The 20,648-nt window shown below is 44.1% G+C and overlaps 1 protein-coding gene across 1 annotated transcript in view; it reads right to left on the bottom strand.

The window, feature by feature from the left end:
• Positions 1 to 18,082: 18,082 nt before the first annotated feature.
• Positions 18,083 to 20,648, bottom strand: part of PIGN (phosphatidylinositol glycan anchor biosynthesis class N) — a 102,025-nt gene continuing 99,459 nt past the window's right edge. The window contains exon 29 of the mRNA XM_033065539.1: positions 18,083 to 18,415. Within this exon, the coding sequence (XP_032921430.1) occupies positions 18,292 to 18,415 (124 nt within the window). The 3' untranslated portion in view covers positions 18,083 to 18,291. The remainder of the gene's footprint in view (positions 18,416 to 20,648) is intronic.

The following is a 20,648-nucleotide window of genomic DNA, read 5'->3' as shown; positions in this document are numbered from 1 at the left end:
CAGTGTTTTTTTCAAGTAAGAAGATATTTTGATTGACTTCCCTCCCCACCCCACTTCTAAAGTGTCACTAAATTGTGCCACAGTGTTACAGATTCATGAGCTGTATTGTAGATGTTTGCTTTTAAAGGTCCACAAATCCCAACTGTTTGTTAGGCGACAACCTATGCCTAGGGCCCTGGCAGAGATTATTAACTTTACCGTTTAGTTGGCTTTCTGACAGAGATTTTTAATCCTGTGAATTATTTTTACAAGAGCTACATCAAGAATTTCAGAGCTGCTTTATTATCTATGAATCAAGACTTGGCTGCAAATTCAGAACATCATCCCTACTTGAGAAGAGCAAACATATGTATCTATGTATGGGGATATAAAAAATGAGTCTTTCAGACCCATCTTGACAATTAAGTTCATGGATTTATATCCATTCTAAAGATGCAGTAGAAAAAGGACAGAAGGTCACAAGCTTCTTTCCAATATAAAGCCTGAATTTAGGCCCAGTACAGCTTTGCTCTATGGAACCGTGAGCCTGAAATTTGCCAGACACTCTCAAGTCACAGCGGGTATTTTTTCAAGAAAAAGAAAATTAACTGGAGACTTGTTTTTTGCAAATATGGCTCAGCAAACAGTTACCCTCTGTTGAGACTAACTCCTGTACTGAACTAGTAAAATTTCTTCACAGAAACCTTCCTGCAAAAGTAGTGTTTGCTGTGATAAAAATTTAAATATAGAAACTACACAAAGAAGAACTACTTTTTTTAGATAGAAATCACTTTTCAGCAAAACATTTCTTCTTTGGCCTTGCCTTTCAGTTAAAAGTGCTTTTCCAAGCTACCTTTTTAAAGATGATAACATGACCTCTGAAAAGGCTGGCCTTACAGAGAAGAACAAGGCTCTACATCAGATTTTCTTTATCCATCCATAGGACTACTAGGCAAGTGCTGCAGACAGCTTTGGGGGCATGGAAGAGAGGTTCATGCCAGATGTGCATCCTCACACTCCTCTGTGCATAAAGCTCATGGAGAAATAGGGCTGGCAAGCACACAAGCTCCTTGCTGCTCCTAAGAGCCCATGCCCTCTTCTTGATGGTGGCAAAACGCCATTGTCAATGAGTCCTGAACCTCTCCTCAAGGCCACCAGCTAGGCCAGGCTGGACATCCCTTGATTCTTTGGGCTTGTATCTGCCACAGATAGTGATATAGAAAAACGGCTGCAAAAGCAGCAACATGCTGCCAAAAGAGGGAGAGCAGCAGGTATGAGATATGCCTTTCATCAGGTACGGAAATTCCAGCATCTCTTCTACAGCTCGTTGGGCTGGGAGTCTCAAAAACCTAATAAACTGGGAGCCAAGCATCCACCATGTTTGGAAGCCCGTCCTCAGATCACCCTCTGGTCATGTTTATACATTTAGGCTATATGCAAAGCTTGTGGTGAGCTATCAATTATAAATCCTCAAAGGCTTTTGCACTGTTATAAATGATATAGCATGAGAAATGTTAGAGTCACAGCACAAGTGTTTTCCTAAGCAAAGGCAAACAGCCCGGAGCCAGGAATGAGGTAATTACTTGTACAATAGAAATGTAAATTCAGTAACCTGAAGCGGGGGTGGGGGAACACAGAAGCGATACAAGTCTTTACAGAGCCAGGTCCCAGGGGTAAGTCTCAGGCACCAAGAGGCAAGCAGACAGGAGGAAGAGAAAGTTTTTCTATGAAGGAATACGACAACCAGAATAGTTTCTCTACAAGCCATCTTTAAATTAAGTGGAAGAAGTAACAGAATATCCCAGCCCCAGTAGCAGCAGATAATGAACTACTCCAAAAAGCTAGCTGGTTGAGTGAATAGCCAGAACAAATAAATAGTAAAAGCTAAGTACAATATTAATAATTCTTTTATTAACTTTATTCTCATATCACACACCCTCAGGCCTAAGTAAACATCCTTCATCATTCAATCTAATCTAGTGAAAATGCTGACTGTTGAGAAACAGAACACAGGGTTTCCAATCCTTCTGGGAATCAGAGGATTAGTATGCTTTAACAACAAACAACAGCTGAAAAAAACCCAGCATTCCTAGGGTATCACAAACCTCCCCAGAGAGAAGGAAAGCTCCTTCAAGAGCAGCTGGGCATGGGAGCCCCTCTAATATACAGAAGGGGCTGGGAAGGACCCTGGGCACAAAGGGTATGCAACACAGATCCATGAGCAGTGCTGGAAGCCTCTCTGCCTCGAGATAAAAGCCACATACCAAACCCCCCATACAGAGGGAGCTCAGAACACCTACCTGAAGGAGCCCAAGGCAGGAAGAGGTCCATTAGAACCATCAGGAAGACCCCAACAATCCGACCTTTTGGGGTCAGCAAGAAAACCCTTATTCCCCAGCTGCTTCCCGTCATTCTCCAGCCCCTCTGTCTAAAAAAGTCATCTGAAACCCATAGCCCAGGGGCAGCTGTTTGAGTTGCTCACAACTTGAGAGGGATAAACCAGCTGTGTTTTGGCCAGACCTGATTAGAAACTCCAGTCCTACAGTCAGCAGGGCACTGACAGTTGAAGTTAATCAGCTGGTGAAAATCAGCTCCACATGCCCACAGTAGGTGCAACTCTTGGAATTTGCATCCTGCAAGGCTCTGTTGAATGCATCCTGGTTTCCTTTATGGCGTCAAAAATAAAACTTATTATTTGCTGAGGTTTGGGAGTGGGGACATGACAGCAAGATCCTGAAATGTTTAAATAAATGGAGGCAGCAGTGTTTTGAAGTACTGCTTGTTCCTCTGGAGGCTTTGCCCAAAAAAATTTTAAAAAGGTTAAAAAAAAAGAGAAAGTATGGCCTTGTGACTTTTTTATAAAACCCTGCTGCATCAGTTTGAAATATAAACAGCTGCTTTTACTGACTGCATCAGTACAGCTGGGCTGCCTAATCCTTAGGTAGCAGTGCTTATAAATACTGCTCAGACAGGCAGGTTAGATCAGATTTTCCCATGAGCTCACCCAGCATGGTTCGCTTTCATGGACAGGCATGCTGTTATCTCTTTTAGCAGCCAGCATTTTAACAGCCAGCTTTTGAAAGCCAGCCACAGTTTTCAAAGAGTCAGTCCTGGGGAGGAGGAGAAGGAGGGGGCAGAGGAGAGTATCTCTCATCACAAACCTAACACGGGAGAAGCTGCACCTGGATTGATGCCACTGGAGAATGTATCACTCACTGTCAGGCCGAGCCAGGCCATTTCCAACAGGCAGCGACCAAGCTGCTGCAGAGCCCTGGGCCCTCTCCGGTGGCCACAGGCCTATTGTGACCAAAGTGCCCCTGGAACACTGGAACCTGCTTTTTGTGCAGGGGGTAAAGTGTAGCAACAAAAGTTATGGAGCTAAACTCCTCCCTCTGCATCCCTGAGAGCACCCCAGCACTCTGGTACTCAAGGGATGGGGTCTTCCACTGCAACACCTCATGCCAGAAACACCAGTGGGGGACCACAGAGAGATGGGGCACGTGTATTTCAATGAGGATTGTTCACCTTATCATACAAGCCGGGGTTTTTAACATCAAAGGGCAGCAATGCTTCCAACTGGACCTCCTGGCACTGTGGTTCCTGTCCCTCAGGAGTATTTATCCTGTGGCTTGGTAACCTCCATGCAAGATGACACATCCTTAGCCAGAGGAAAGCATCTTGGAAAGAAAGGATTTACTGTAGAAACAATAAAATGAAGATGCATATCAGTAGAGCTTAAATTGTAGGAGGATGACTAATCAGAGCCTAGCTTTGGATGGCCTGTGTGGTCTGTGCCTGGCAAGAAAGTGTTAACACAAACCTCAGCCAAGACACAGAGAAAATCACCTTCAATTCTGCTGCCTTTCAGCTGATCACTACAGAGGTGTTTCAGAACAGCAAGCACAGGGCTGCAGCCCAGGGAGAAATTAATCCATCAGGAGTGAAAGGGGAGAAGTCCTGCAAGAAAAGCAGATGGAGTGTCTTGAGGAATGCAGCATAAGGCCCAGTATCTGAGCAAGGCCCCGTGTCTGAGCAAGGCCTGGCCCGGTGTCTGAGCAAGGCCAGGCCCAGTGTCTGAGCAAGGCCCGGTGTCTGAGCAAGGCCAGGCCCAGTGTCTGAGCAAGGCCAGGCCCGGTGTCTGAGCAAGGCCAGGCCCGGTGTCTGAGCAAGGCCCAGTGTCTGAGCAAGGCCAGGCCCATGTCTGAGCAAGGCCAGGTCCGGTGTCTGAGCAAGGCCTGGCCCAGTGTCTGAGCAAGGCCCAGTGTCTGAGCAAGGCCAGGCCCAGTGTCTGAGCAAGGCCAGGCCCGGTGTCTGAGCAAGGCTCGGTGTCTGAGCAAGGCTCGGTGTCTGAGCAAGGCCAGGCCCAGTGTCCGAGCAAGGCCAGGCCCAGTGTCCGAGCAAGGCCCAGTGTCCTAGCAAGGCCAGGCCCGGTGTCTGAGCAAGGCCTGGCCCAGTGTCTGAGCAAGGCCCAGTGTCTGAGCAAGGCCAGGCCCAGTGTCTGAGCAAGGCCAGGCCCGGTGTCTGAGCAAGGCCAGGCCCAGTGTCCGAGCAAGGCCAGGCCCGGTGTCTGAGCAAGGCCCAGTGTCCGAGCAAGGCCAGGCCCAGTGTCTGAGCAAGGCCCAGTGTCCGAGCAAGGCCAGGCCCAGTGTCTGAGTCAGGCCCAGTGTCTGAGCAAGGCCCGGTGTCTGAGCAAGGCTCGGTGTCTGACACCGCCTCAGCGCTGGCCCCTGTGCTGTCCTCAGCCAGCCACAGCTGCAGGGCACGAGCTGCCCTTCCTGTCAAAAGCCATTTCGGGCAATCTTGCTCTGGGCATTTGACTGATGTGTCAGGAGAGCCCTGAAGAGACAAGGGAGGTGACATTATTGCTGCCGCGGAAGAAAAGTGCAGATAATGAAAACTGTGGTTGTGTCAACAGTGCTGCTGAGGAAAGGCTTTTTCCTCTCTATGTTTCTATTTCTTCAAAAAGAGAAGCAAATCTCCAAACACTGGCAAAAGAAAAAGTGTTTTTATGGGAGTCCACTGAAAAAGGCAGCCAACATGAAGCCATTTGAGCTTGCTGGCTCCACTAGAGTTAAAATACATCCCTCAGTGAAGGATGCTGGGCCAAAGGGCCTTTACCCACATTTGCTTTTCTGTCCTTATAGTGATCACGGTGGTGCCAGCCCAGCTGAAAAAAAGAAGTTGAAAAAAAGCCACTATATTTGCACGAACATTCAGGAGGGGCCAGTGTATAATAGCTCCCTTATGAGGGTCTGAGCTCCAGCCACAGATCCTGCCCAGCACAGCAGACTTGCACCCAGCAACCCCACAGGGCACAGAAGCTCCCTTTCTTTCCTGAACACCATCAAGTCCAAGAGAAAAAAAAGCCAAAGCTCAGGTCTTCATAGCACCCTTCCAACTTCAAGGAAGTCAGTACTGAACAGTGGGACAGGGTTAGTTTTGGCCCATTTGGATCACAAAGTGCAGAGGCAAAACCTTAATTTGTAAAAAAAAGGGTGATCCACCTAGATGATTTCTGCCAGAGGGCACAAGTTGTCCTTAATTTCCAGTTGCCAAGGGCTGCAGTAAGGGAGGGGAGAGAAGGATGGTCATTGAGAGGCCAGAGTTACTAGCCTCAGGAGAAAAGACTTCATTCTCTCTCTCTCTCAGCCAATTTCAGCTGAATTCGAAGGAATCTCAGAGGTATAAGTCTCAAAAATAATTGAACTTCCACATGACTGATGAGACATAGCAGTCTGGGAGAATAAAAGATCTCAGGGAAAAGCACATTGTCAAGACCAGGCACAAATGCTATTTGTCTGGATGGCCCCTACCTGAACACTTGAGGAACATGGCCAGGCAGCCAGGGGAAGGGAGCACAGGCACAGTCTTCCCAGGGTCCACCAGGTCTTCTGCTCATGGGACGTAACTTCAAACAATCCAGGATATTGCTGGGGAGAGCAAAAAATTTTAAAGTCATTTTCTGTGACTTCTTTCTTTGACAGAGACTCAGCATCAAATTCCTTGGCTGCAGTTTGAGGGCACACTATCTAGGTTGAAAACAATCTGCCTGTTTTCAGAGGTGACAGGGATTTATCCTGTATGCTACACGAACACACCATTTCCAGCACAGGGTTGCACACCTTCCTGCAGCACGGTCCAGTCAGAGCTGTAGGCTTCATGCAGCAGTATCTGGCAGCTGACCACACTGATCCTTTGAGCCTTAAAATTAATTAATGAGAAACTGAGAGCAAGCTAATCACTTTTAATTATATAGGCTTCATATGATATCAGAATGAATACCTATCAGTTCGACAAGATTACAAGCAAAAAGTGGGGAAGAAAAGAAAAAAAAATCCTTCACTTTTGCTTAAAAAAAACCAAAAAACCAAAAAACCAAACCAAAACAAAAAAAAACCACCAAAAAAACCTCAAACAGACACAATCTCTTCTTCAATCTCTTCTTCCACAGCCCATTATACACATTCCTGGAAAGAAAATAGCCCTACAAGGATCTCCATTACAAGACAGATTCAGTTTCTGTCACTTCTGACATGGAAGTGCATGCAGAAGTAACGAAGGTTTGCTTTGCTTACAGTTCTCAGTGCATAGCTGCTGGTAATTGTTCTTACTGAGCAGGGGGGGATTCTTTGTGAAAAAAATCAATAAATATTTAATTCATAAATGCAAGAGAGGTGATGAGCAAAATATACAACTAATAAAGATAAATGGCTTTTATACTCATGAAGAAGTCTCATAAAGAGTCAGTGGAAAAAGTGTCCCTGCTGAGCAAAGAGAACAAAATAAATGGGAGATTATATACTGCAAACACAGCATTGAATTTAGAAAAAAAACCAAACCAAAAAAGCCCCCAAAAGTCCCCACAAACACAAGTGAAAACTACGGCAATGCATCATTAATGCTGAGTGTTTAAATCTACAGAAACCAGCACAACATAAAGGAAGATTCCTGAGACAACATTAATTGGGACTTATTGTGGGTTCTGTTATTGATAATTGCCTACATCCAACTGCATAAACAAATTGTCAAAGCTGTACACAATTGGAATGCAAATAAGGGATGTGCAGTCATGTGGTTTCTCCTACACTGTGAGACCCAACAATCAACACGTACGGCAGGAACAGCTTATGGGTAACCTACAGATGCACACACATGTACATATGTTCCATGGACCAGCACAAGGATAAAGTTCCACCCACAGTATCTTCAAGATAAGTTATTTGTGTTTATTTATTCGCAAGCAAGTTAAAGATGGGGCTAACAACGCATTCTTTCAGTGCTTGCTTAATTTAATTTGTTTCATCTGTTGTATCTGACAATGCTGAGACACGACAAGAATGTAACACTCGCTAAGTGGTAAAGTCCTTCTATTCAGTCATCTCTATGGCCAAATGAAAACTTTGTGTTATTTTTTGTCCCCTACTGCCAGTAAAACTGCAGCTGAGCTAACATGCTCCAATCTCGATGTCTGTTTTCCAAAGCAAAACATCCTGGGGACATATTCTCTAAATTGCCTGCAAAGGCTTTGGAATCACACAAATGCAGCCCAGAGAAAGGGTCCCATCCATAAGTAGTGCTGTGCCAGACAGGCCAGGGTCTGTCTTGGCTCCAGCAAGTGACATTGCACCTTATCGGCACCAGGCAGTCACAACTTGGCACTCGATGCTGGAGGGGGGTATTATTTGCATCACTGAGATTCCCAGAAACCCCTACGGAGATCAGATTCCTGCGGCAAGTACAAAGGAAATTGCCCCTCATGTCCAGGTAGGCTATTAACCTTTCAGAGGAGGAGTAAAGTGTGAATGGGCCATCCTCTCAAACAATTCCCATTTCACAGGGGGAGAACTGACCCTGTGAGAACTGCTATGGATTGAAGTGAGAATTTTGGTGTCATGACATTTTGTTAAAAGTTAAATCAAGCTCAATAAAATGGTCCCAGACGCTTTATCAAGTTACCCACAGTTGCACACCGTGACAGAACTCGGAGGTGCCCAACTTCCCCACTGACATTTCCCACGACTAGCCAGTCTCTCCCCACCTTTTTTTGCCTCCTCTTTAATCAGAAAAAAATAATGGAAGTGCTCATGCGGTGTTGCATCTTCTTTCTACTTTTTCTTCCAGGCTCCCCAGCATCTGAGCATGGGGTGAAACAGACAGGGGGGACATTCTGCTTAGATGATTTAACTAATCTCATGCAAATGTACTCAGCAGTCTTGGTACCCATTGTGTTTTCACCTACATAATGGCCAAGACAGCTGAATATTGCTTTTTCCAAGGATAATAGCATTTTTATGCATTATTCCTTAAAGCTTTTTGTGCTCACACACTGAAAAACAGCTCCAGCTGAGGAATAGCTGAAGTCAATATACTCAGTCTCTGTCCAGGTAATTATGCATCCTCCTCCCATGCTAGCTTAAGAAAATATGATAATGATAGGACATCATTAACATACCTATTCCATCCCCCACCCCTTATTACTATCAGCATGTGGAATGGAAAACTGCATTTAAACATTTATTATCACATATTTTCTGACATATATTGCCTACTTATCCTGCATTTGAGAAACGGGAAGGATTTTTCAGGCAAAACAAAACACAAAAGGACTGGTTTAAACCAGAAAACAATACACTTGCCTCTCCTGGTATGAATTTATGTGATTTACTGGTTTCTTAATTGTCTGAGTCCAGAGGAAAAGGACAAAAAAATCCTTCACTATATATGTATATATATATATATATATATATATATACACACACACATATATGTAGCTTCCTTTAGTAATAGAAGCAATGCCAAACCACTCAATAATGGTAATGGAAGAGTTGCCAACTCATCTTCCACATCCGTCACCAATTCTCAAGTTAATTTGCCAGTGATAAAATCCACCTCTATATACCTTCTTCCCAAGGAACCTTGATTGGTTGTGAAAATTAATGTTAGTGGTTTTTTCCCTCTTCAGTTCTGACCAGTTATTGCTCCTTCCCACACTCATGGGTTGACCAACGCACAAAGACATTTGAATAAAGATTGGGATTTCAAATCTAAGACCAAGGGAGCTGGAGGATTTGGCTGGAGGGAGTGGGTTGGGTTGCATATGAGAAGACAATCAGCTTGTGGTCACCGGAACCATTACCTGCAGATTTTGACATTTGTTGGCTTATATCCAAGTCCATGCCTTACAGAAGTACAAAATTCATTTTGACACTTTAAACACATATGGAGAAAGCTCCAGCTCTGCCACACTTTGACTACAAAATATGATTGCTTTCACTTGTAGGCGTGTCTCATGCTGTTTGATCATTGTTCGGCATCTTTCAAGTTAGGTCCATTAGGAGGAGAAATTGCTGAGGGATTCAAGTAATTCTATGCAAACCTGTTGATTTTGGAAAGGAAAAAAAATACAAAAGCCTTGAAGACAGTCTGAATCACATGAGAGATAATTTATCATTTTTTGGCCTGCACTCATATTTGTTATGAGAATTTTCAGCCGTTCTCTCCAAATTGAATTTCCACCTCTTTTTTTCTGTCTCCAGGACTTTCTAGATCCTATTTTTCCTGCCTGTTTCCTGGCTGTTCAGGCTAGGAACACACTCCAGTAACAGTATCTTATTGCTTAGAGCTTAATTTGAGCCCTGGAAAAATATTTTCACCTTTATCTGTTTCTTCTTAATTATCCAGAGCCTATGCTTTGGGCACTGAATCAATTCACATTTATTCCAAAAAAGGAGATTATCATCTTTCTTCTTGTCTCCTGAATGAAAGACACCATCACACTGACACACTTTAATTAGGCTTCACACAACCACCAAGAATTTCAGATGTGGTTTAAGAGAGATATCAGCAGAGATAAAATAAATTTAAAAAAAACCATATATAGAGCCAAAAAGCTTCCCAAAATGGAAAGAACATGCAACAGCAGTATGTATTGCTCTGTGGTGACATAAAAACAAGGATTGAGTGAATGCATGGTGAATGTACAGCAGCCATTGCTCCCAGGTATCTGTTGGAGATGGGAGGGATAACTCAAGGAGCAAGTCACTCTGACAACAGACATAAGCCCAAATAGCCTCTTTTAGAAGGAATAAAAGGAGAAAGCGGTGGACTTCATTTGTAGTTCTCTATTGGTGAATTTCACTCAGGCACATGGAAACATTGCTGAATTGTTACATGGAGACCAAAACCAGCTCCATCAGAATGACCCTCATCTGAGCCTTCAACTTTTGCTTAATGTCCGTGCTTCAGAGCAGCTTCTTCAACCTCCAGCTTCAGGAACTTAGAAATACATTGAAAGTAGCTTGTGATGAAGCAAAGTTACTAACAGGATTCTTGGTGGGTGCAAGATGAATGTTGGAGAAGAGTTTCAAATTACTGGAAAATAAAAATACTGTTGGAAGGTTGGGTGTTTTGTTTTCTGGGGTTTGATTAGGGGTTTTTTTGGCCAAATCCCATTTTCAATTAAACCATTTAGTGAAAACAACATTTGGCCAAAGCAGAGTGTGATTTTCACGGAACAGCAATAAAATATTTAGCATGTTTATGTTCCCAAAAATTAAAAACAAACCAGAACAAAATGCACAAAACAAAACATTGTGCTGAAATGGGCAGACTAGATTAGTCTTTTGCTGCAATACCTCTGGTTTTGCCCTTTGTCTGGGAAATGCTAGGCAACTGAGAATTCCCACTTCATCAATAGGAGCTAGGGATGCTCCATCTGTGCTGATCTGTTTACAGTCCTGCTTACAGCTGCCATCCCGATTTAAAAGCATTCTAGAAGAAAGCTTTTCCTGTTTATAAGCTCACGCAGCCAGACTCTGGTCCTCCTGGTCACTTAAGCCCACATTTAACTAAAGTGCAGGAGCAGATTTGCAAACTTAAGAGAGGCCCTGACACTGCAAGCAGGGCCAGGTTGTTTGAAGTTAAGCACATGCTTAAGTGCGCTACTGGATTTTTGCCCAAGCTGCCAATCTTTTATAGTTAATCATTTATCACCCCGCTTATGTTCTGGTAGTTATGCTTCAGTGTGCAAATATGTAAATTGCTTTCATAAAGCTCCACGCACTGAGCACAAATAATGCTTCCTCAGCCCTTTGCAGTTCTCTAGTCCTGTGGCACCTCAGATAGATCAAGCGACACTTAGAACTGGCAAGAAAGTTACTTCTCCCTTAATTAAACAGAATCATTACCGTGTTCGTCTTCTTAATGGTGAGGCACATTCACAGACTTGCAAAGTAAGCAAATAAATAATGCCCGTTACCTCTAACCTGACAAGTATCACACATTTTGCCTCTAGAAGCATGTATACCAATCCATCTTCCTCCTCCACTCCCAGCATGAGAAAGGGATCAAGCTGTCAAACATATCATAAGCATATTTACATAACTTCAGCACAGATTAAGTTAAATCACTCCCTATGAGGGTATTTGCAATACATCACAAGGTAATTCTCCCAAACACCAGTGACCATTTTAATTTTTCTTTCCCTCGTGAGGTAATTGCTATGAACTACAGGGGAATGTCACCTCCACTTACCTGTGCTCTGTTGCTTTGTCTTCAGAAACCTCACAGCTGCCGTGATTTTTCACAAAGAATGAAAATTGCCACAAGGATAGAAAATATAGTTACTGCCATTCAGTTCCAATATATTTATTGGAATGATAGGCAGGAATGGTGCCTCACTGAAATAGAGCCTTAAAACACAATTAGTCTATAAATTGCAGAGCCAGTTATTCTGTGCTCCTGCCTGTGGGCCTTTCATGCACCCACTAATGAAAAGGCTGCTTTTCCCCAGATGTCAGGTACTTTTGCAAGAAATGAGCAGCAGGAAGGGAAAATGACAGAGTCTGTTCCCTTGCTCTGTAGAGCAACTTTCTGTAAAAATTTATTCTCTGTCAAGCAAACTGCCTGAAAAAAAAACCCCTGCAATCAGCTACATTTTCTAAGAGGAAGCTTGAACACAGCTCAGATTGAGTCATATTAAAGCAAATTAATGCCGACAGCTGGTCTCACAATCATTACTTGAAAAAAACGAAACCTCAAGCTTTAAGTATAAATTTAAAAAAACACCCAACTCCTAAACAAACAAACAAACAAAAAAGCAGCAAAGTAAGCAAATGGCTCTCCCATGATAAACTGGCTGCCATCATGAACCACTGAACAGGACAAAATTCGCCCTCAGAACTGTCCTGGGTTTCGGCGCTGACTGCAAAATGCTCCTAAGATTCTCCTGCAGAGTCGGGCTGGCAGATCAGGTCCTGGGCCAACCAGGACACAAATCACTGGAGAAGCAAAGGCAGGAGGGACCCTCAAGGGAAACCCTCATGTTTGGGAAAAAGAAACCCTAGGCAGGGTTCACTGCATGGCTGTTTTGAGACTGGTGGGGAAATAAAGTCCCAGAAAATGAGAAGCCTCAAACAGATTTCAGAAGGCTTGCATTCTGTTCAGGTCCTGGATGGAGATTTGGCCATCATCCCAAATACTAGGAAGTTTTCCTGTGCTATGTAATTCTTTAAAAAGGACACACATGTTAATTTCTTCCTTTGACTGTAACTACCAGTTAATTACCAAGTTACATTAAAGCAAGTATGCTCATAGCATTTTAAAGGAAGTACAATGTATTAAAGCAGGTTAGAAGAGATACAGAAAGAAGATACCACTTATATGAAAAAATGCATGGTGGTGAAACATTTTCCTTACACAGTAGGTCAGATATAACAAGCCCTTGATGGAAAATATCCACTCACTTCTGGAGATCTGGTGATATGGAGACACAAATATCTGAGCAGCTAAATATAGTTCTGGATAGCAGTGCTTTGTACAGTAAGTTCTAGTGTCTCTTAATATGGAAATTGATACAAAAATAAAATCACAGCGTTTTCAGAGTTGTCTCTGCTTGTGTGCTAACTGAGACTCATACCACCAAATTTCAGCCACTGTTGATATTACTCTGAAGTTTTTGTCTTGCACTGCCTCATGCCAAGAAGGCAGAATAATCATGTCCATCACTAAAACGCCACATCTATTGAGATATATAAAGGTTACTCCACAGAAAGTCAATATGAGAACTGCACTGAGAATGCTTTGTCCTTCATCACTTCCACAAGAGCGAGAAGCTAAGTTTAGAGGAGTCGAGGTCTTGGTCAGAGGTTTCCCCAGCCCTAAAATTGTGCGATGTTTGTTACTGGACATGCTCTTTGGATCAGCTTGTGGTTCCTGAAGCTTGGGGTCAGGCTTGGGCAGGTACTGCTGGAGCTTCAAACCCCTCGTGTAGGAAGAGAAGGCAGTGGTAACAGTGAAGAGCCATGGTAGTGACTCCTCCCTTCTCACTTTGAGGCAAAAACTTTGGACCCAGGTGTGACTTTTTTTGCAGTGATTTAAATTCCCCAGGCCTGATTTTACACTACCCTGTCTCTTACTCAACTACTGGTCCCAGCTTTGGGTGTACAGGACTTGGTGGCTGTACACTGGGTCACAGGACAATTCAGGCTAGGAAGAACCTCCTTGCAGGAGAGGTGACATCCCGAGAAGCAGAGTGCAGATGACAGGAAATCAGAGCAAAAGTGGGCTCCATCCCTGACTGTGTCCCACTGCAGTCACAGATGGCTGGGGGAAACTTGGTCTGGTGCTTTTTTTCCCATCACAGAGAAAGCACTGGATGATATCCAGTCATTATTAATAGGTTTGTCAGCAGTATTGACCTGAGCAAAAGGTAAACCTTTAAGTCAACTTCCCTTTATATAACACTAGAGGCACTTACTCCTACAACTCACATGGAAAATAAAATGCAAACAAAACAAAGTGTGTTGTCATCCACTTTGTATTGTCCACTTTCAAAGTTAGAACGTTATGCCAAACCTAAGTCAATAAATAAACAAATAATGAAAATATCAACAAGCTTGATTTTAAAGGTCATAGGAAGAGGGAGAGTGCAGTGCTTTCAGACTTCCTCCTCTTTTCAGTCCTCAAATGTTACAATACTGTGTCCCACCCTTGAGTGAGGAGGGAGCTCTTGCAGGAAGCAGCTGAATACAGAGCCTCTGTAAGCAGATGAATTGGTTTCAACACTACACATCCTTATGAACGTAACTAGTCAAGAGAGACCAGAGAAAACTACAAATAATCTGGTGATCACCAGCTGCTGTGACGGTCAGTTCTGGCGCACCACAAGCCCCGTCTCATGGATGGATAACTAGGACTGATCTGGGGCTGTACCACACATCTGGCAGCTCTGCAAGGCAAGTTCCCAGACCTTCCCCAGCCATAGCTTGTGGGAAGCTTCCCACAAAGCAGCTTCCCAACAGCAACACCCAGGAGACTACAGTTTTTCACCTTCAGGCTCTATGAAGCCATGTGATGATGGAGAAGGAGGCATCTGGAGATGTCCCAGCACAGTGACACACAGCACGTGCCAGAGCAGGTGCAAGACAGAAGTTCTCCCTTCCCTACCAGAACTGTAGCTCCCAAAAATACTCTCTTCAGCTGGCTCCTGTGCACAGAACCCCACATCTACCAGATGCAGAAGCATGCCACTCTCCATATTCTCCGTCTTTTTACCAAAGATATCTGAGAGAAGTACCCCCGCCACTCCAAAGCCACAGGAAAACTAATGAGCATCACACCCTTATAAATTATCTGGGTGGTAAGAGCTGAAAAAACATTTACATTGTGGCTTCTCCAAACCAGACACTGCAATTTGAGGTTTGGGTGAAACCATGAATATTCATTCATATCTTTGTTCTCATTCAAAAATGAGACTTACAACTAACAGGCGGCCTGCATTGAAATTGCCAAAGCTTGTAAAATCTGATTTACTCTGTGAGGGAGAAGTTATTTAGTTTGAGTCATAAGAGGTCTTGATACAATCTAAGCTTCATCATTTCTGAAGAAACAGCTCACTCCCTGGGCAGATATCAAAAGGCTGCTGTATACAGCCTTGATAACAAAAAAGCACAGAACAATTACTAGTGCTGAAGATTACAAGACCTTTGTATCAGCTGCTCTTCAGTACTGTTTCTCTTGCATTACACCACCTGATGGGCACTCTAGGTTTATGATTAGCTCTTCAGAGACCCACAGATCTGAAATCAAGAAGACAGAAGCTTTACAGAGGTTTTTAATTTTAAAAAAAATAAAATTGTGCCACCCTTGGCATAAATAACAATGTCAATCTACCTGCTTTTTCCAGCCTGAGATTTTCACTCTCTGGAGTCTCACCCGTTCCAGAGTCAGAAAGTGTGCAGCTCTGCTGTAGGTGAAAGAAGGCAGGCAGAAGGGCTTGGGGTAATTCTGCCTTCATGCCCTTCACATGTACTGGAAGCCTCTGCTGGATTAGAATCCCCCTTCTGCGGCCTGAATCCTGTCGGGACTCCAGGAAGACGGATGATGATGCTTAAAGACCCACAAGTAGAACAAAAGAATGCTTAAACCCATCCAAACACAAAATTTTACTCCCGACCTTAGCTGCTAAGGTTGAGGAGGACATTTTATTGCTGATACCATTTGTTTCTGGAGAACACACATCTGTAGGAGGGAAGAGTCAACTTTGTCACACACCCCATGGGGCTGTGTAAAGTAGCTGAGTGGGAGAATTTTTGACACCTCTCCATGCTGGAGTCAACCCAGAAGTGCAGGCCAAGACTCCAGCAAGAGCCTCCCCTGGGGAGACACAAGAATAGCACAGCCAATTCTGCTTCTCCATGAGAGCTGCTATCCAGCATTCCCGTGGCTTCTGATAGAAACTGAACTCACAAATGGCACAGAGATGCAAGGAACCAGAGGGGGAAAGGAAAAGGGCAGCTGAGGTTGCTACCACCATGGCCCAACCAGAGCAAATGGCAAACAAGAACAAACCCCTGCAGAGCAGCGCTGGGGAAAAACAACACACATTTTGCAAATATTCCCCTGTGCTCATTGTCCCCTTTATTATCTTACAAGGAAGGATGTAAGAAACAAAACTCACTTTGTAGAAAAAGGTGCTATGGAAACCATGGGCACATAAGCATAAATGATGCAGGTTGTACTTTGCACATTCATTTCCACTTGCCTGCATACCAGAATATATACATTATTCCTACCACCATAGATGAGCAGCACCAGACGCAGTGGGCTGAGATGCTGCTTTATTTACCGTGTGGTAAAAAAAGGCATCAGCCTTGAGCTCCTCTGCATTCTCCCAGAGACACCACAGTGCCAGCGGTATGTACCTCCCAAGAGGTAGGTACATCCACTTGATAGGTACATCCCAATAGGTAGGTACATCTATCTTGTCATAGATAACGACCAATTTTTGACGAGCTTGCAGAAGCTGTGACTTAAGGGTGGCAGCCCTATGAGTCCCACATTCCCAATTTTTCAGTCAATTTCTTCACATCACATCATGCCAACTGTTCAGCTGCTCCCATGAGTGAATTTGTTCTACAAACACTAGTTCTGCAAAGTAGTCACTCCAGCAATGGAGACAGGGAAGGTCAAAGGCTTAGGGCTTTGTGTATTGAGGGGACAACACTGTGGGCAGAGGCCTCAAGACATCAGCTAGGTCACAGAAACCTGAGGATATGCTAAGTAACCACAATGATACAGTATGTTGTAGATACTTGTGAAGTGAGGCTGAGGTGAGGATAGGTCTCCATGGCAGACACTCACTGGATCCTGGAACAAGTGTGGCACATTCCCATGCCTATACACAGACTCTGCCATAGTGGCAACTTTCCAGCTGCTCATGGTTGCTCTTTGTCTTGGCTGTAGGGTACAACCACCAGCACCAGACACATGTCCACCTCTAGGTGTGCAGTCTGCAGATACAGCCTGCAACAAATGCACAGTATCTTCTGAGACTGAGGCCAGCTGTGAGGCAATATGCCCAGTAAGACCACTGGACCACCACCTAGTGGAAAAAATGACTCCCTTAGCAGTACTCAGACACTCTCACGAGGCACTCTGAAGCTGCATAGATGACTGCAGCCCCAAGACGCCATTTCTTTCTAGTACCCAACAAGCAGATGGAAGTTTGTGACTGGTTTTCCCCAGCCAACCTTCCTGCAGAGGGATGACTAGTTTTCCGTGTCTAACAGACACGTGACCATGGTCAAATGCCAGATGGCTGGAAAGAGCATTGGAGAAGCCTTCTTGATGCATGTCTAGCCTTGGCTGTCAGCATTATGCACCATATGTATCAGCTCCCAGATAGAAAGGCCTGGCTGCTAGTTGGGAATGTGACACAGGGATATTACATAGCACAAATTTTAGTGATGCCATCACAGAATGGGCCAGACTGAACAACATTTTTTCTTTTCCTTGCATCTCACTTGTAATCATTATACAGTGAATCTGCATTAGATTCATTATGTAGCCATTACTGATACTTGTAATCAGGAGCAGAACACAAGAGGAAAAGAAAGAGAAGGAAATAAAAAAAAAAAAAAGAAAAAAAAAAAAAGGCCTCCACATGGCAACACTTTCTGCAAACCAGCAACTCCAGCTGCAGTTTCATGACCTCTTTATGCTGATGTAACTCTGGGCTGCTATGGAAACCATCAGCCCTAACCTTCCTGCCCACCCTGTCACGAGCTGACCCAGGGAATTTGACTGCTCTTTAACCAGGTTCTTTTTTATTTGGATCAGCTACCTGAGTGTCACGCTGCTCAGCCCATCCAAGCTCAGGAGGCAGCAGAAGAGCACAGTCAGCAGCAGCAATTCTCAGCAGGATGAGCTGAAAGATATCTTACAGCAACAACCTCACAGCACACCAGCCTTAACCTGCCCCAAGATATTCTCACGGGCACGCTGACACGGCTTGCAAAAAGCACAGCCCATTTCAGGGATATTCCAACACGTGGGCCACATCGGTTACACACAAACCAGTGACCTGCCCAGACTGATTTCATTCATGCCTTAGTCTGGGAGGTGCTTATGTGAGACATGAAATGAAGCTAGAAGTTTGCAGGCGCCTAATGAGAGTATGTGTGAACAAACAGCTGGTAGCCAAATTATAACAACCAAAAAAGAAAAAAACCCACCTCCCCAAAAAACCCAACCTAAAAGACAGTTACCTATGTATTTTAAAAAGAATTTTCATGCTGTTTTCGTTTTCAAGAAATATGTACACTTGAAGAATAAAGAGACTTTTTTATTCCCATATTCCCATTGGTATCTAAATGGCAACCGTCAAATGCAAATTTCAGTCATGTGACAGCATTTAATCTGTATCAGCACAGCACTCTGATCGCTGGATGGGATTTTGGCACTCTAGTCCATTAACCCTTATTTACATTCCAGAGCTGGAGGTTGGTTCAGAGGCAACCTGAGGATGCTTTATCACGTGGAATGGTGCTTAGTCCTTCTGGGAAGTCCAAGTCTCTGTGTAGTTAACAGCTGGGCCAGTCCATTCATCACCATCATAAATATGGTCAGTGACATCACCAGCACATAGTGGCTGATGCTGCAAGGAAGAGATAGATACAAATGAGAAAAAAATAGAAATTCATAGAGTAAAGAAAAAAACCCCTGACATAAATCACCCTATGAATATTTTTTTTTTCATTTTAAGCAGGCCTAATTGTTCACCTAGGATGTAATTTTATACACACTGCTCTTAGAAGACAAGTATTACAGCAATCCTGACATGTAAAAACCCAAGTCTCTGACAAAATAAAATAGTGGGGACAACAGAAAACACAATTGGGCACACACCAAGTGAACTAGAGTACCAGGTGTACTTTTAATTCAAATGGATAATTCAGTATATGTGAGTGAAATAATTGCAAAACTTTAATTTGCTGTCAACTATATTACAGAATCTAGAGAGAACTTGCCATGAAGCAGACATTCCTTGGTAGTAAGACAACTCAGATATTTATGTCGGATGAAGTGCAATTTTCTAGAGAAAACACTATTCTAGTGACAAGTAGCCTTAAGGGGAAAAAAAAAAAAAACAAACCAAACCAAAACCCCATTACTTTTTCACTGAACATCGCTAAAATCTGTAGAATTCTCTGCTGTGGTAGCATATGCAAAGAGATTAAAGAAATGAGTTAAAAAGTGGCTAACAAACACAATACAAAAATGCAGCTCTCGGGTTAGGATGTCCTGAAGCCACCAATGATTAAAAGGTTAACAAGCAGGAGCTTGTTCTCCACTTGCTCAAATTCTGTTACCTGAGATTCACTGGTGTTACAGATGGGCTATTTAGGGTCAGACTAAGACTAGCATTCTGTGTTCAATGGGTTCAAGGCCCATTTGGAATTTAATCTGGCTAAGGATGTCAAGAATAACAAGGGCTTCTTCAAAGACATCAATAACACAAGGAAAACTATGGAAAATGTGGGCCTGCTACTGAATTAAGCAGAGACCCTTGCAACAGCAGCTGCAGAAAAGGCTGAGATACTGAATGTATTCTTTGTTTCAGCCTTCACTGCCAAGGCTAGCTCTCAAGAATACCTGACCCAGGAGAGCAGGGATAAAGTCTGGAGAAAGGCTTACAGCCCATTCATTCAAACCTGACATGCACAGATGCCTCCTCAGCAAGTTCCCTGATAGCACAAAGTTGGGAAGAGTGGCTGATACCCCAGAGGGCTGTGCAGCCCCTCAGAGGGACCTCAACCGGTTGGAACGCTGGGCGAAGAAGAACTGCCTGAGATTCAACAAAAGCAAATGCAGGGTCCTGCACCTGGGGAAGAATAACCTCAAGCTAGGACAGGTTGGGGGCTGACCTGCTGTAGAGCAGCTCTGTGGAGAAGGGCCTGAGGTTCTGGTGGACAACCAGCTGTCCGTGAGCCAGCAGTGTGTCCCTGTGGCCAAGAAGGATATCCTGGGGTGCATTGGAAAGAGCATTGTTACCAGCAGGTCAAAGGAGGTGATTCTGCCCCTCTGCTCAGCCCTGGTGAGGTCACATTTGGGGTGCTGCTGCTGTTCTGGTCTCCTCAGCACAAGAGAAACATGGAGTTCCTGGAGCAAGTCCAGTGGAGGGCTAAGAAGATGATCAAGGGACTGAGAGACTGGAGCATCTCTTTTATGAGGGAAGGCTGAGGGCGCTGCTCCTGTTGAGTCTTGAGAAGAAATAAGTGAGAAGGGACCTCTTCAATGTCTACCAGTACCTGAAAGGAGGGTGCCAAGAGGATGGATGGCTCTTCTTGGTCGTGCCAAGCAACAGAACAAGAGGCAATGGACACAAACTGGAACACAGGCAGTTCCACCTCAACATGAGGAAGAACAACTTCACTTTGCAGGTGACTGACCACTGAAACAGGCTGCCCAGAGAGACTGAGGAGTCTCCTTCCCTGGAGAAAAGCCATCTGGGCACAATCCTGAGTAATGTGTTCTGGGCGACCCTGCTTCCCCTGCAGGGAAGCTGGACTAGGTGACCTCCAGTGGGTCCCTTCCCACCTCAATCATTGTGTGATTCTGTAAGATCTGAAGGCACTGTTAATGTAAACCACTAGTCATTTAGAAACCAGAAATCTTCCAAAATCTGTGACATTTCACGTTAGACCTGCAGATGAAATACTGCTATACCTGTGTCCATTATGCATCCAGTATGGCTTTGGCTTTTCCTGGGACTCGTGAAGAAACTAGCACTCTGACACAAGAGGTACCCATACCTCCTGATGCACCCAAAGTAGATGGCTTTTTAGGACAAACAGAGTAACTTCAGATGAAGCCTGGGTTTAGTCACA

Source organism: Catharus ustulatus, chromosome 1 (genome assembly GCF_009819885.2).
Source record: "Catharus ustulatus isolate bCatUst1 chromosome 1, bCatUst1.pri.v2, whole genome shotgun sequence".
Classification (NCBI taxonomy): Eukaryota; Metazoa; Chordata; class Aves; order Passeriformes; family Turdidae; genus Catharus; species Catharus ustulatus.
Note: the sequence above shows the minus strand (reverse complement) of the source record. Positions and strands in the feature narration are given on the sequence as shown.